This window comes from Trifolium pratense, linkage group LG2 (genome assembly GCF_020283565.1).
Source record: "Trifolium pratense cultivar HEN17-A07 linkage group LG2, ARS_RC_1.1, whole genome shotgun sequence".
In the NCBI taxonomy this organism is placed as follows: domain Eukaryota; kingdom Viridiplantae; phylum Streptophyta; class Magnoliopsida; order Fabales; family Fabaceae; genus Trifolium; species Trifolium pratense.
This window is the reverse complement of record NC_060060.1, coordinates 52759029-52775931: the sequence shown is the minus strand read 5'-3', so window position 1 is coordinate 52775931 and position 16903 is coordinate 52759029. Positions and strand designations below refer to the sequence as shown.

The 16903-nt window shown below is 35.0% G+C and overlaps 2 protein-coding genes across 5 annotated transcripts; both read right to left on the bottom strand.

Annotated features, from left to right (window-relative positions):
• Positions 1-1044: 1044 nt before the first annotated feature.
• On the bottom strand, positions 1045-5340 carry LOC123909697 (ultraviolet-B receptor UVR8). 4 transcript variants are annotated; one of them, XM_045960573.1, is made up of 7 exons: positions 4970-5340; positions 4016-4055; positions 3589-3874; positions 3052-3401; positions 2564-2965; positions 1917-2301; positions 1045-1569 (listed from the first exon to the last, which is right to left on the bottom strand). In XM_045960573.1, the coding sequence occupies exons 3-7, from the start codon at positions 3820-3822 to the stop codon at positions 1327-1329; spliced, it is 1614 nt and encodes a 537-aa protein (XP_045816529.1). In that variant the 5' UTR covers positions 3823-3874; positions 4016-4055; positions 4970-5340; the 3' UTR covers positions 1045-1326. The 4 variants fall into 4 exon arrangements, with proteins under 4 accessions (XP_045816529.1, XP_045816530.1, XP_045816527.1 ...); XM_045960574.1 differs by having other exon boundaries at positions 3589-3856; XM_045960571.1 differs by having other exon boundaries at positions 3589-4055; positions 4970-5306.
• Positions 5341-11003: 5663 nt separating this feature from the next.
• Positions 11004-16117, bottom strand: LOC123904925. Its single transcript, XM_045954524.1, has 6 exons — positions 15691-16117; positions 15239-15534; positions 14929-15040; positions 14678-14835; positions 14086-14194; positions 11004-11107 (listed from the first exon to the last, which is right to left on the bottom strand). Exons 1-6 carry the CDS (start codon positions 16115-16117, stop codon positions 11004-11006), a joined length of 1206 nt encoding a protein of 401 aa, XP_045810480.1.
• Positions 16118-16903: the final 786 nt, after the last annotated feature.

The following is a 16903-nucleotide window of genomic DNA, read 5'->3' as shown; positions in this document are numbered from 1 at the left end:
AAAATGGTGGTGCGAAGGACCAAACACCACTCCTCTCACCACCTCCTTTGGTTCTACATCTTGAAAAAAGGATTTTGGATGAAATGCGTAGGCTCGTGGCAGTAGAACTTAGATATAATTATCAATTTGGATAGATGAATATCATTTTTTTAGTCTAAAAAGAAATAATACAAAAAAGCATATAAAAAGTACACCTAAATTTTGTTCTTTCATTATATTTTATTGACAAATATTCACTTTTAATTTATATTTTAATTTTTTAAAAATGTAACAAAAAAATATTCACTTTTATTATATTTTAAGGGTAGCTAGTTTTCAAATACTATATAAAATAGAAATTTAGAAACTAGCTACAATTTTTTTATTCAAATTTAAATATAAACCATAACTATTGAATATTTCAGAACTATCTACCAAAATTATTATTTTTTATACGAAGTGATAAACACCACCTAAAACTCACATTGAATAAAAATGTTTAACTTAACAATATTGACATTACCGATTGTGATAGGTCTTGCGAACACCTATCTAGATTTTATTTTATTCCTAAGAATAAAATTAACACAGTACACACAACTTCTCCATTATTATTATTTTTGTTTAGAAAACACAATGCCACTTTGCTACCTCATTTGTATAGCTTAATTTTTTATTTTCAAACTTATATTTCCATGTTAGTGGGTGTGAATTTTTATACCCAAGAATAAAACACAACTACTAATATAACCTAGTTTTCTCTATTATTTTTCTATTTCTAATTTTACATTAAACACAATTTTTAAAAAAATTCATAGAAATAGAATTTTTTTATCAAACACAGTTGTAGAAATAATATTTTCAATCTAGGAAAGCTAATCTCAAAACTAACTTTTGAAACCATGATATATACACACATTAAGAAATCAATAAATGAAATTAGTCTTCAAAAAAGAATGGCACATGATTTGGGGTACAAAGAGAAAAACAATCCAAACCATATAATAAATGAATGATAAATTTGACAAACAATTTTAGAGCAAATGATGCAATGAAAAAAACAAATTCAAGACAAACTAAACTTCAAATAAAATGAACCTTCAACAATGTATAAATAAACTATGAACAAACGGTTGAAACCTAAGAGTAAATATGAAAGACCATAAATAAAGACAGGCCCTTGTTAGCTGTTGTTTTACCTACCTTGGACCTTCATGACACTGCATTCTTTGATTATATTTACAAAATAGACAAGGAAACTTAAACACTAAATGCTATGCATGGTGACGATCATAAATTAGACGATATAAAATGGTTTAAAGAATTGGTGATTAGAGGCATAAACAGTTAACCAAGATCAATGTCGACTCGTTCTGGATTTACCCTTTCGGTCTGGTTTGCAACAAGTTCGATTCCTAGCTGTCCTTTGTCTCCAGCCCCAAATGAATAAAGCTTCCCTGATTCAGTGAGAGCAAAGGTATGAGCATTCCAGTAAATGGAATTGGTCAGACTAATCTGTACCACCCTTTCGTTGATCTGTTTCAGTGATGTCACAAGCTCCGGAGTCAACACATTTACATGTCTGTTTCCCTGTAATCATAACATTAACAAAAAAAAGTATCACCGTTATATGTCTAAAAATATAGGTTTATAAAACACGGTAAATTGTTTAATTGAAGTCTGTCTAACTATGAAGCACTGATATAGACACAGACATCAGACACGTTACTAACGCAGACACCGGTAGTAAGTTGATAATATGGAAGGTATTAAATGTAACCACATTTGTCTATATGGTGTGCCGGTGCTACATTGCTTCCTAAAATGCTATATCCGTTAATTAGATTTTTGTTTACTAATTACAATTCGGGAAATGCACGGCCACACAGTGTGACCTTCATACATGGTAATGGAATAAATGAATAAGCTAAGCTGACCTGTTCATCAATTATTGCATTATGCCCGAGACTAGCGGATTCTCCACAACCAAAAGAATATACATCCCCTTCTTCAGACACAACAAAGGTTGTGTAATCTCCTGTGGCAACATGAACAGCTTTGACATTGTTCAATGCTTCTACTACCTTAGGTGCTGCTTCACATTCTTCATTCCCATGTCCCAAACAACCGTATCGGCCCCATCCCCATGTGCAAACACGACCATCCTGTCCTACCACAGCAGCATGCCAAGCACCGGCTGCAACAACCATGGGTTGAAGGTTTAGCGTCTGGAACTGTTCGATCAAACGAGGGAACTTCTCATCAGTTCTTGTTCCGTGTCCTAGCTTGCCTCCCAAGCCACATCCAACTGAGTACACTGACCTGTAAGTTTTCAAGGACACATGACATACAAAACATTCAAATGATTAATACAACAAGAATGAAGTTACATCTATAAACTAGTTAATTTTATATTAGACTTAACTAAATCCTACAAAACTGGCTTGTAAGGAGAGGACTATTCATCATTTCATCTCTTAGAAACACCCTTTCAGGTCTTTTCTTGGGAATCTTAACAATGTTAGACGGACTTATAATGTAAATACATGTAAGAATTAGATTAAGATATGTGATTGGAACTCACATTCCACTTGGCTGACAAGCCAGACAAAGAAGGTAGCAATATCCAGCAGCAATTTGCACTACTGGTATGTCTTCCAAAGCTCCTAATAAAGGACGAGGTTCCGTATCATTTGAATCGGTGTGGTGGCCAAGTTTGCCATCAGAACCCCAAGAAAATGTGTAGACCCTTCCTTCTCTTGACAATACAGCTGTGAAAAAGTTACCAATCGTAGCTTGAACAACATATATGTTTTTCAACGACTCCACTAACTGCGGAGTTGTAACAGTTTTAGAACCTTGACCTCCATATTCAGCTTCTCCAAAAGAATCTTTCCCAAATGCATAGACCCGTCCAGAATCAGTGATCAACATCGTCCTCCCAGCACCAGCAGTAGCTTGTATAATTCTAATGCCTTGCAAAGTTCTGAAACATAATGAAGTTCCATTAACTTTTAAATCAACTAGTTCACTTTCAAGTTTCAAGTTAACCATAAGTTTACAATGTCCCACCTTATTGGTCGAGGTCGCCATTCTTCTTCGGTAGTTCCATGCCCTAGCTGTCCTGAGCTGTTGGATCCAAATGAATAAACATTCCCTTTAGATGTCACACCAATGCTGTGACCAGGACCTGCTATTGCCTGTGATTTCTCCCTCCTACAACATGCTTCTCCAGCCAACAAATACCTCAGAACTAACTTCCAAGAACCTCCACATCTTTGTTTCAAATCTTGCATTTCTTCTGTTGTCATTGGCTTAAAGATGGCTCTCTTCATGCACATGTCAAATGCAGCAAGTTCGCATAACGACAGCTCAAAATCCGGAGCATAGTTTGCTGGCTTCCTGAAGAAGGAGCATGTTCCCTGCAATATACACATAAAAACAAAGCCAGCAAAATTATTTGCATTGGTAAATTGGCAAGAGTTTAAAGGGGATGCACCGATAGTGTAAATCAGCCAGTTTTACATTGACAGTGTATACCCTTTAATCTCGATCGATAATGGTAGCAAAAACAACAATTTGATAAGCATAGATAGGACTTGAACTTGCCTCTAGTTTAGCAAGGTCTTGAGGATCCAAATTACATGAAGTAAGGACATGGAGAACAATAGCGGGTTTAGCTGACAAAGGAAACTCTCCGGGAGTAGAGTTTCCTAAGCAATGGCGTTGTTGCCTTTGAAATGTCGGAAGTGGCGTGGCAACAACAATGGCAGTAATTGTCTGGTCATTGATGTTAGAAGTATGGTATTGGATAGTTGGGGTTCCGCTTGTTGTGGCATCCATGGGCACTGCAAATACTTTAGGCAGTGCCCCCAAACTTTGCAGAAGAAAATATCTAAGTTACCAAAATATGTGCAAATTTATTACTACTACATTCAATTAATTACATTGATTGATTAATTTCTTTGTTTTCTCTAATTATAGCATGTTAAAGTCAAACTTCACATATTATTTTACTAACTTGAAAAATGTGTACCTCAAAAATATAATTCACTAGCAACTCTCACGTCTCAAACCTACAAAGAAAAACATACTTAACATAAACTCATAATTATGTGACACAAAATGAAAAGAAAAAAAAAACTATATGATCAATGTCTAGGTTGATTATATTTATAACATTAAAAATTTATAAATCATGAACTATAAATACAAAAAAGCATGCATTTAGATTTTAGACCCATGAACTCATGAACCTCCAATAAAAGTGGATGATCAGAAAAAGAAAAAAAAAAAACACTTCATAAACACCAAATTAAGAAACAAAAAGCAAAAACCTTAGCCAAAGATGAAAATCAACACCGATCGTTTTAAAAATTGTTAATTTAGATATTAAATGATGACCCAGATGAATAAAAAGCAAGAAAAAATGGAAAAAAGTAAAGGATATTTGAAGATGAATCCAAAGATGAAAACTTTGAGAAGAAGTATAGTATTGATTCTTCTCCTAATTAACGGTGTGGGATATTCCTAAAAAAGAAAGAATTTTTTCAACTTTTTGTGATCAAAGTTAAAATCTTCGATTCATGTGAAGTCATCGTGATTGATCAAAGTGAGATCATCATAATCAAAATGAAAAATTGAACCAGAAAAATCGTTTTTTATATTCATGGCTGAAAACCCAGAAACAGAGGAAACAGGGGATTGTAATTGGAACCGTAAAAAGGGTCTGTTGAAGATGAACATAGTAATTAATTTTAATTATTAATTATAATTTTGTGTGAGTTTTTCAGATCAGAGAATTATTTGGGTGATCAAATTCAACAACTACACTTGCTGAATACGCAACCAGAAAATAAAAAAAAAATAAAAATAGAAAATTTATTCAGGGGAAGAAGAACAGAACAAAACAGAACAGAAGAAGATTTGTGATGGTGAGAAAGATCGAAGAATTATAGAAAAGTATGAAAAGGGTGATTATGATGATTACATGTAAGAAAGATGAAGGAATTGTGAAAGTGAATCTGCATATGTTGTTGAGGAAGAGAAGAATTGGTGGATGATATGAGAGAAACAAGACAGAGAGAGATGATGGGTTTTTGTTTTTGTTTTGATGGATTAACGTTGGAGTGTGTGTGTGTGGTATGTTGTGTTTGGAAGATTATGATTATGATGAGGAAGTTGAGAGATAGAAGGAGAGAAAACAGAGTTTTTGTTTTGTTTTTTTTTTTTTTTTGAGAGTGAATGAATGAATGAATGAATGAATGTGAGATAGGAATAGAATAGACTGAATAATTTTAGCTTTTATCTTTTTTCTTCTTTGTTTGTTTCCATTTCATTTTTTTCATTTTTTTGATTATTGTATTGTTTGATTTTTTGAGCTGATATGATGAGGAGGATGATGTGTCACATTGGCAACATAGTTGAAACTGATCTGCGTTTTTACTGTTTATCATCAATGCGACAGAACAAAAATAGTCAAATATATTTGCTTTTCTTTTCTCCATCAAAATTACCATATTTTATGCTCCTCTAATATACTTCATCTAATCCTTAATATACGAATAAATTAACTTTTTAGATACATGAAAAAAAATAAAGTATCTAGTCGATAATATAATCTAAATAAATTTTTTTTAATATATCTATAAAATGAAACTCTTTTTATATTAAGGACCGGATATAAGAAAACTTGTATTTTTTAGATTCATTGTTTTTTTTTTCTTTCTAATAAGCTTTTTAGATTCATTGTAAAATGAATGTATCTAAATTGTATTTTAGTTTAGATACATTCGTTCTATAATGAATCTAAAAAGTAACTTTTTTTTATTTTTTTATTTTTTTAAAAAGTTGATGGTTTATAAGTACCATCAACTTATTTACAAAGAAAATACTACAATTGCTGCTGTCAAGGATCGAACCCCTGACCAACAGCCTACACCTGCTCAGTCAGCAAGTGCCAACTGAGCTACCCCACCCACCCCAAGTAACTTTTTTTTATTATCTATATGTAGTATACAATTATTTAAAGGATCTCGCTAACTAGTGTTGGGACACTCTTTAAAAATGTAGTTATGTAAATAATATATATTTTTTTCCATAATCACAATTAACTCATTTCATTTCATAAATGAATTTACAGTAATACAAGATATTTTATATCATAACTTTAAGAATTAGCTTAAATAGTTGCTTAAAAAAAAGAGAATTAGCTTAAGGGAAAATAGTCATTTTGGTCCGTCAATATGTGACTCGCTGTCATTCTGGTTCTTCGCAGAGGAAAAACTACTAAATAGTCCCTGAATCTGCATTCCATTAGTCAGTTTAGTCCATGCTGTTAAGTTTGATCGTTAACTCAACAAAAAAATTGACGTGACATTTTTTTGGGCACACATCAACTTGCTGAGTTGGCAATATGGACGAGGAAACAACCATTTTGGTCCCTGAATGTGCAACTCTCTGTCATTATGGTTGTTTCCCCGTCCCTCGTGCCAACTCAGCAAACTGACGTGTGTCCAAAAAAATGTCACGTCTGCTTTTTTGTTGAGTAAACGGCCAAATTTAACAACATGGACCAAACTGACTAACGAAATGCAGGTTCAGAGACTGTCAATAGTTTTTCCTCAGTGGGGGACCAAAATGACAGCGAATTGCACATTGAGAGACTAAAATAGCTATTTCCCCTTAGCTTAAACATTGATGTCTTTGCTAACAAATGAGCAACATTATTTGTTTGTTCCTAATAAAAATTATCTTGTCCATAAATTTTAGTTCAATTAGTAAAAATGTCGAAATTGTTAGATCAAACCGGGATTCGAATCTCGGTCCCACCATTTTATGAATGTGAAAGTTTCTAATGACTTAAAATTTGGAATAAATTAGGAGAAACTTGAAATATATTTAACGTATCAACAAAATTAGAATTGGTACCAAGTTTATTACAGATATTGTCGAACACTTGCTTATAGTCACGTTGAACGGACACCCAAGCTAAACTCATAATGTGATGAGTACTTATTTTTTAATCTGATTCAGTGGTCAGTTTTGGCTTCAATTGGTTTTAGCCCCTTTCGATTACAGTTGTGGTGGATCGAACCGCGGTCATCTCTACCAAGTTTAGCGTCAATCACCATTGAACCAACTAACGCTTGTGTTGAGTATGCCTTGAAATCTCGGTCACAAGAAATCAGAAAATCATGTTTTTTTGGAAGGTTCTGCCTGCTCACGCCCAGGCGTGGGAGCTGGCGCCCAGGCGCATCGCGTGTTGACAGCATGTGTTGTTTTGTTGTTTTTTTGGGAAAAATCTTTTCTTGGAGTGCACTCTGACTTGGATTTGTTTTATTTTAAAACAAATTTGTTTCTAGGATTTAGGCATATGTTTTTCTATAAATAGAGGTTGATTTATTCATAGAAAAATTAAGAGAGTAGAGATGTAGGGAATCAATTAGGATTTGCCGCCGACAGAAGGCTAGGGTTTTAGAGAAAAATAAGAGGGGTTGTCTCTTGGTATAACTCTAGGGTTGGACAAAGGGAATTGATTACACTTTGAGAAACACTTATCAAATTGAGTCTCTTCGCCACAGGAAGAGATTCGAGATTTGGGTAGAATTGGATTAATTCTTGTAATTCAATTGAGAATTTCTTTGTAAAGTTACTCTTTGATATAGTGGAACTGAGGGGCTGCTCTCTCCCCAGACTAGGTCATTGTTGGACCGAACTTGGTAAACAAATTATCGTGTTCTTTCTTCTCCTTTATCTTGTTTATCGTTTGTGATTATTATTGCTTATCCGCTTGTTATTTGGTTGTCGTTCTATTACTCCACACATCAAGTTATTTTTTTGGTGTGATTTTACGACGAATTCACAACAACTGGCGCCCACCGTGGGGCAATCAGAACTATTTGAAGTGAGCATCATGGGTTCTAAGTCGGATATCGAGGGACTTTCCGAATGCAATTTGGAATCGTGGAAAGTGAAGATGGAAGCAATTTTAATGTTCGAGATGATGAGTAAAACATGGAGTGTTGTTATCCGGCGCCTCGAAGATAAAGAGTTAATGGAAATTGCGAAGAAGGTCGGTCTGGAGAGGCAGTTGTAATAATACTCGACATCAGCTTGTAGAGGCGGTGCTAAGAATACTCGGGTTACTTCTGAAACAACATCTTTATTATGAGGATGCAGAGACGCTAGTGGAAGTTGAGATTCGGTAGAGTATTGAGTCATGGACGTTGGATACTCCCATCACATGTGGTCAAAGAATGAATACTTTGAGACTCTAGAGCTAGTTGAAGGTGGAGTTGTTCATCTTGAAAATGGGAAAGCTCGAAGGTTCAAGGTATGAGTTCAGTTTATCTTACGAAGTTTGTCAATCATGAGTTTCTTTACACGATATGAAGTATGTTTCTGAACTTAGATGCAAAGATAGTTGGTTCTACCACTACAAGAAAATGAATTTTTTGCATGGACAATAGTCGTTGGCAAATGTAAAAAGTTGATGGAAAAGAGTTTTATACCAACAACCAAAAAGTCGCTGCAGGCTGTTGCGATAAGTTCCGTTGCAAAAAGTTTTGCAGCGAAATTTAATATCGTTGACATTAGTAATTTTGCCAACAACAATATTTGTTGCTATTTTTGAAACTTTTGTTGGGATAAGTTCATTTTTCAAGCAAGAATTTTATTATATCTAACTTATCTTAGCGATTAAAGTCGCTGCGATAACATATTTTCTCAAATTATTTATTATTTTTTTTTATATTTTTATTTTGCTCAAAAACAAATGTTGCGGTCATAATTTATTATTTAAATATAAATTATATTTTATAAATATAATGTGAAATTGTAATTTATATATATTTTCTGAATATGTAATTTATGTTCATAATATAAAAATATCAACACAATATAGACACAATCAAATTAACACAACACATCAAAATATCAATAAATTTTTATACAGTTAACATATGAGTATACAATTTGTTGTCTCCATGAATAGAAAGATACACATAATTTTCAAGAAATAAAAAATCTAATAATAAAATGAATTGTTTTTCCTAACTATGTCTTGAACATCTCTTGATATAGTAGTTGAAGTTACATCCGCATGCTTTCTCTTGCATTTTTTCTTCTTCTACAATTTAATACGTCTGCAGAAAAGAAAGAAAAAAAAATCAATCAATGAAATTTTAAAAATACTAGATGCCAATAAATAACAAGAACTTTATATTTGAGAAAGAAAAAAAAAAAGAATGAATTAAAGAATAACAATGATAGAATGGCTATGGTGTTGCTTTGTCTTCTTTGAATCTTACAAAGCACAATAGAGATAAGTAATGAATTAAACACATCTTGTTTGAATTCTTAAAATTCTCCAACAACTGTGATTGTTGCATTCCTTCAATAAATGGTGAATATAGTGATAACATCAAAGAATATGAGTTGAGATTAAGTTGAACACAGTTTTAAGGAAAGAGAAGTATAATTGAGTTGTATAACATAATGATATATTGGTTTGAAAAAGATAAAAAAAATAGCCTTTTATAAATTTGGTTTAGAGGCAGTTTCTAAAACTCATCTTGAGGAATAAAATGAGTGGGAAGACTTTGTTTTTTATCCGCACTTATAAAATTTAACCACCCACTATCACTATGGATCAAACATGATTTTTGTAAATAAAAAATAAAAAAAAATCAAATTATAGAGATTATCCCATGATTCCACCAACCCAAAAAAATAGCTATTTATGGTTCCACTTTTTACTCCAGTAGTTATACACCTTATTTTTCTAACAAATTGAATTTTTTGGCTGCTTTTTATTTCAACAGTTATTTACTCTAATTTTTTATTTTTATTTACTCTACTTTTTTATTACTGTTTATTTTATTTTTTATAGTATTTTTTTGATGTTATGTTATTTTTGTGGAAAATATATTTGTGTTATTATTTGTCAAAAAAAAATATTTGTATTATTATTATCATCATCGGCATGATTATAATAAATTGAATAATGTTTCCAATTTGTAATTGGTCGTCAACACTACACTTTTTTTTTTTTTACAAATCCACCACTATGTTAAAAGTTGCATCTTAATTTTAACTATTTTTTATTTTTTAAATTATTTTTTAATATATTCCAAAACATGTGCCACTATCTAAAAAAACTGACACTTTGCATATTTAGCAGCGACTCACAAGACCATCTATGATCATTGCTACCAAATCATCATATTTGCCAACAATAATTTAAATTGTTGTTATTTAGTCGCTGCAAAATTTCTTTATTCTTGTAGTGTACTATTGGTCATGCATCTATAACTAGTGGTGATTCTCATAATGTGGTTGAGTTGTGGGACTTTAGGTGGACTTGTTAGTGACATTGGTTTAGTTGGACTAGTGAAGAAGGTTCACTAGGTGTTGAACTAAACTGGAATTGTTGGAGACTAACAATAGCTTGAAGTATGTTTTAGAGGAGTTGGAGACGTCTTGTGTGTTACAAGGTGGAGATCATGGTGGGTATACTTTGGTGGAAACTCAATTTGAGGTGGAGTCTTCCAATAGTGGTAGACAGTCAACAATAACTCTTGGCAATCTAGGAGATAGGGAGAAGAGTGGTGTTGTTGAGTGTAGCTATGGAGCCCCTGTGTGTTATGTTTCAATTGAGGCTGAAGAAGTGCAAAAGTTGGAAGATCTTCAGGGAGGCAATTGAAAGCAACAGGTGATCAGACTTGGTAACTTTGAAGTGGAAGAAATAGTCATAAGAAAGGGGGGTTTGAATTGTGACCCTTTTAAAAATTTAATCATGCACTACAAAATTGATCTCAAGTGTATACTTGGATAAATGTTAGTGAAATATAAAACAGCTTGTTCAGAGAATGTTCTCTGCTATGTTTGGAGAATGTTCTCTGCTGTGTGAGAATTCAAAGTGAATGTACATTAAGTGGTTTGTGTGATGTGTGTTTACAGAAAATAAATAGTTAAAGGTTAGAGAGATTCACACATAAAATTTATACTGGTTCACCCGAATCCTAGGCGAGTCCAGTCTCCACGCCTGTGAGTTTTCCACTATAATCTAGATCCAGATTACAATCTTCCCTTTGATCTAAGCCCAGATCAAAGACCCTTTTGTGATCTAAAACCAAGACCACAAAATATCCAGCTATCACAAGTTGATCCACCTTAACAAGGTACCCTCAAATAGCTTAACACAAACTGATTTGAGTAAGATCCTTACAAAGGTTATCAATGGTTTCTGGATCTAAACTTTTAATCACACCTAACCGGTTGTGAAGCTTACAAATAAAATACACTCAAAATACTCATTGAAATATAGATCCTAATTTTCTAGAGAGCTTAGAGTATGAGTGAAAAAGAAGAGTTTTATTACTTGTTGACAAAAACAAGTGATTGATGATTTTGTGGCTTGAACTCTTGATCTTCTTATGCAACCAACCATGCTATTTATAGATGGAGATGTCTCTCTGTAGTTTGAACATCAATTATAACCGTTGAGAGTATAGAAATAGCTGTTGTGAGAGAAACAAAACAGTCCATGTGAATCTGTCCTTTAGATGCTTCAGGAGATCAATCTTCCAATGGTCTCTGACTGTCACATTGTACTTGATGGCAAAAATATTCTTTAGCCAAATGTCAATGAGTTGTTTCTGAGTATATATCTGTTGCAAACATATTCCCCATGTGTGGAAATCAGATTGGGATGCCTTTAGATAAGATTGCCACATAAGTGCAAAAATCTGGGAGACCATTCTTCCGATGGTCTCTAACTGTGACATAGTACTAGATGACAGAGATATTCGTTTTTCCAACCGTAAATGAGTTGTTTCTGACATATATCCGTTGCAAATATATTTTCCATGTATGGAGATAAGATTGGGATGCTTTGGATAAGATTGCCACATAAATGCAAAAATCTGGGAGACCATTCTCCAAAATTATGGAGATCATTCTCTGTACTGGTGTAGATAATCCCTATGTGCTTAAAGAGTTGTTGCAAGTTGTCTTACAGTTGTAAATAATCAGAATAGAGTAGTAGAACAACTTTTCATCTTGTCCTTGCAAGTACAAATGAATAGTGAAGAAATGTCTCTTTTATGGGAGAATTTAGCCACCAATGTCATAGATAATGTACTTGGATCAGATTGAAGCTTCCTTGCAAGCTGTACGTACTCTTTGTTGAGTTCTCATTGGTCTAGATTAATTTCTTTAATGATGCTCTTGGAGAATGAAATTCCTGGCACACAGTGGACAGGTGTTGATCAAGATGTATCAACACTTGTCTGTATTAGACAGATGTTGCGAAAGGTGCACCAACACTTGTCTAAGAACAGAGCATAAAACATAAAACGATAAAGACAATAAAGTAAATAACACACAAGAGTTGTTAACCCAGTTCAGCCTAAAGCCTACTCTGGGGGATACCAATCCAGGAATGAAGTCCACTATCAGCAGTATTACTTCGAAGCTAAACTCACCCGTTTACAACTTCTCACTTAATCACTACCCAATGACACTTCTACCTAGGAACTCCTAGATATGAGACCCCGTCCCAATTCCCACCTTAACAACACAGACAGCGTTGTTATAAACTTCAACGATTACAACAGGTGGAGACACACTCCTAAGAAACTAGGATTCACTCTTGCTTAAAAGCTTGCGAGCAAACCACACAACACACTAGAACAATCTCCGTACTTCAAAGCTTAGGAGAAGTTCACACTTACAACTCAATAACACTCAGGTCCTAAGCTTGCATCAATGAGACACAAGAAAGGCTCACAATTAACACTCTAAAATCTCTAAACACACGCTTTGTAAGAACACGATTTTAGATACTTGAAACCATATGCTTGCCTTCGTATTTATAGTAGTAGAACGACTTGGGCTTCAAGACAAAATTAGGGCTTCTTGAATTGCGGCAGCAGTGATATATTTTTGAAAATAATAGTTCTATTTTTGAAACACAAAAATATATTTTCCAAAAATATAATTCCTTTAGAAAATATAACTAGGGTTTGGCTGCCTCCTGAAACACATTAAACACGTGCGCCTTCCTCTGTAAGAAACCTTGAAACAATTCTTCAATCAAATCTTCAAAAGATTGAGTAGAAAATAATAACCGCTAGCTGGCGCGCACAGATACACAGACAGGTGTTGTTCCAAAGTGTACCAACATTTGTCACAACACTTGGGGTCAGCACATATGTCTCAACACTTGGCTAAAATATGTTTTTGCAAAATGTAGCCAACATACAAAAACCCAACAATCTTCCCCTTTGGCAAATTTTGGCTAAAACAATATTAGACCAGCATTAAGAGAGATACAGTATTAACTTTCCTTCGAGTCATCATGATCACACAACTAGGAAAGCAAGTAACACACAATAAGACTACTTCCAAGATAGTCAAGCAGCATCAGAGGCAATGCAACAGCGGAATAAGACACAACTAGCCTCATGGAACAACACAAGGGAGAAATAAACTCACATAGTAGATGCTAAGAAGTAGGAGAAATAAACTCCTAATAGTTTAAAGCGCATTCCTTCAACATAAGAACATCAGGGAAAAATAAATTCCCATAAACATCTGAGAAAAATAAATTCTCAATCATAGTGGATAGTGGACTCAATAGGCAGGTGCCATAACACTTGGCACAACATTTGTCATCAAATACATTCAGGCGATCAAGAGATAATATCACTCACACTCCCCCTGAATTCATGCATACTTTTCATTAGATAGAGAAAGAATAATTCACTACTCCCCCTCAACACATGCATATAACTCACACTCCCCCTCAATACGAGCATAGATCATATGCACAGAAACAGTCACCAGATGTGAGAACATCTGTCCACACACTTGTCACACACACATACACTACTCCCCCTTTTTAGCCATAATTTTGACAAACATCATGCATATGAAAACATAGAGTAGCAGACAAGAAATCCAGAGTGCACATATTACAGACCATAATGCACACACAGGTGCTAGAAATCCAGGGCCTTGCCCATAAAAGTAACAACAAAGAAACACCAAAAGTACATCAGGAAAAACATAAGAAAAACATCAGAAATCATATAGAAGAACTTTCATCAGAGTCCTCCAGCATATCATCAGTATCATCATCAGAGCCACTAGTTTCCAATCCTTCTTGTCCATCAGGCTCACCTTCAGCAGTCTCAGCAGCTTCCTCAGCCTTGAGGGCCTCAATCACACGATCTATTTTCAATTTTCTGGCCTCAAGTGCTCTGCTAGCCTCAGTCAAATCAGCAATCATCTGCTTCCTAGAGAGTACACCAGCCTGGACAGATGTGCCAACACCCGCTGCAACATTTGTCCCTTCTAGCAGCCTTTGCTCAATGGCCAACACCTCTTTCCTTTTACAGGGAACATCAGTGCTTCTCAAAATATCTGGATGTTGTTCAAGGATTATATTGCATAACAGAGTGGGAAGAGCTACTGGCTTCTCAACATCATAGGTCAAAGCATGGCTTAAAGTTTCTTGAAAGAAATAGTCAAACTTTGCCTTAGTACCTACAGCATAAATGAATTTTCCCAATTCTCTGGCCACATCACCTGAGTGGGTTGTAGGCACCCAATTGTGTGCAGCAATCCTATTCAAAACAGCATAAAATGGAGAGAGAGAAGTTGCAGCCAACTTAGCCTTGCTTGGCCATACCTTTATCCTGCCACCTGTGAGGACCTTACAGACCTCATTGTCTGTGACTTTTAGAGCAGCCACCTCATCAGAACTTCTTTGCAGATGTTGGTTAATCACAGTTGGTGAGAATTTGACACATTTCCCACGAACAAATACTTGCCTATATTCAGGACTTGCTGGATCATTACAGTTGTCAGCCACATTAATCAAAAATTCTTTGACAAGCCTGTCATAGCACTTGTCCAAACCACAGACAGTCTTCATTAAACCTGCATACTCAATAGCTTCAACAACACTTTGGCATTGAAGGATATCATCTTTTAGATTCCTCTCTAGTGCCAACCTCCTGTGATATACAAATTTCCATCTAGCAGACCCATTCTCCAAATGGAATGATACATTGTCTAATGGAGCATAGGGAACAGATTGAGGGACCTTCTTTCTTCCTATACTCTTCCTAGATGTGCTGCCAGATGCAGCAACATCTGTCTCTGGCTCAAACTCAGAGTCACTAGTTGGTGGAGCTTTCCTTTTCCTAGCTTTTTCTTTTTCCTCAGTTCTAGGAACCACCTTACTCACAGGTTTTGGAGGTCCATATAGGGGCTTTCTACCAGTAATTTTTCCAGCCCTAGATGGTTTGGGTGTTTGGATAGGTGTGTTAGCAGTTTCTACACCTTTACCAGCCCTACTTCTAGTCCTCCTAGCTACACTTGCCTCAGAATTTGTAGGGATAGTCTTATCACTAACAGTTGTTTCATTTACAATTACAACATCAGGATTTTCATTATCATCCTTTTCAGCAGTCTTAGGTGGGGGACTCTCATCAGACTCAGAATAGTTCACAAGGTTTTCTGGTGCCAAAGATGTGGTAACATCTGGCACAACATTTGGCGCAGCGTCAGGTGTCACAACACTTGACGCAACATGAGTCTCAGGACCAGTTTTCTTGAGAGACTCATCAGCAACATCATTATTGGTCTCAGTAGAAGCACCAATATTAGCATCAACAGCAATAGGGGAGTTAGGAACACTTTTCCCCAAATTTCCAGACACAACAGGGTCCTTTAAACCTAGGGTTTCAGCAGGATTTGGAACATCAAGGTTTTGATTAAGAGAATTCTTACCAGATGCGTCAACATTCTCAACTGTAGGATCAGCGGCAGGCGTTGCAACACCACTCGATGGAAGTGGATCAACGTGAAGCTCAGACATTGTAAAAGTACTCCTCGATTCAGATTTTGATTTCTTGCTCTTCTTCTTCGCTTTCTTAATTGAGGCAGAGGGAGATGAAGAGTTGAGGTTTACACGCGGTGTCTTCTCCTTCTTCGAAGCCTTCTTTACCTTTTTCGCAGGACTTAAAGGTGGTATACTTGAGAGTGGAATGGCGTTGATTACCATTTGTTGTAGCGATGGAACACCATCATTCTTTGTTGGTGAGGATTTTGCAGAATCAGACATGATTTTTGAATAAAATTTTCTGAAAACAATAGAGGTTAGAACAATGTTGATGAGGAAGTTGGAAAGAACTTGAATGTGAGAGAGATAGTGGATGAGTAGAAATGATTGTGGTTGATAGAGGTTATGGGAAGTTGAATAAAAACTTCCTTAATTAGCGTGTAACTTTAAGTGAAGATGCGGGTGAGAGGTGGTTACACGCATTACATGCTGTAACTGCTATTTGTCTTCAAAAAGGCAAATTCCAAGTTTGCCTCTTAATTTTTCAAATTGATTCGCATCTAATGCCTTCGTAAAAATATCTACTAATTGTTCTTCAGATGAAATGTGTTCAAGTGTAACAATTTTTTCTTCCACAAGCTCTCTTATAAAATGATGTCGTATATCAATGTGCTTAGTCCTACTGTGCTGAATAGGATTTTTAGAAATATTTATAGCACTCAGATTATCACAGTAAAGTGTCATGACATCTTGCTCAACACTATACTCCTTCAACATTTGTCTCATCCATAATAATTGAGAGCAGCTACTCCCAGCTGCTATATATTCTGCCTCAGCTGTGGATAGAGACACACTATTCTGTTTCTTACTAAACCAAGATACTAGATTGCTTCCCAAGAAGAAACATGCACCAGAAGTGCTTTTTCTATCATCAACACTTACTGCCCAATCTGCATCACAATAGCCAACTAAGGTAGAATCATTACCATGAGAGTATAAAATTCCATAGCCACATGTTCCATTGACATATTTGAAGATTCTCTTTACTTGAGTCAGATGACTCATCTT

Bases quoted from the DNA above. Each gene is read 5' to 3' on its own strand.
- LOC123909697 (XM_045960573.1), bottom strand. From the start codon at position 3,822: ATGGATGCCACAACAAGCGGAACCCCAACTATCCAATACCATACTTCT. The intron at 2,966-3,051 runs GTGGGACATTGT...ATTATGTTTCAG, and splicing joins TGGCGACCTCGACCAATAAG to AACTTTGCAAGGCATTAGAA. The intron at 1,570-1,916 runs GTCAGCTTAGCT...TTATGATTACAG, and splicing joins ATGCAATAATTGATGAACAG to GGAAACAGACATGTAAATGT.
- LOC123904925 (XM_045954524.1), bottom strand. From the start codon at position 16,117: ATGTCTGATTCTGCAAAATCCTCACCAACAAAGAATGATGGTGTTCCA. The intron at 15,535-15,690 runs GTGTTCCTAACT...ATGTTGTGCCAG, and splicing joins GTCTGGAAATTTGGGGAAAA to ATGTTACCACATCTTTGGCA. The intron at 11,108-14,085 runs GTTCTTCTATAT...TCTTGGTTTTAG, and splicing joins GCTGGAGGACTCTGATGAAA to ATCACAAAAGGGTCTTTGAT.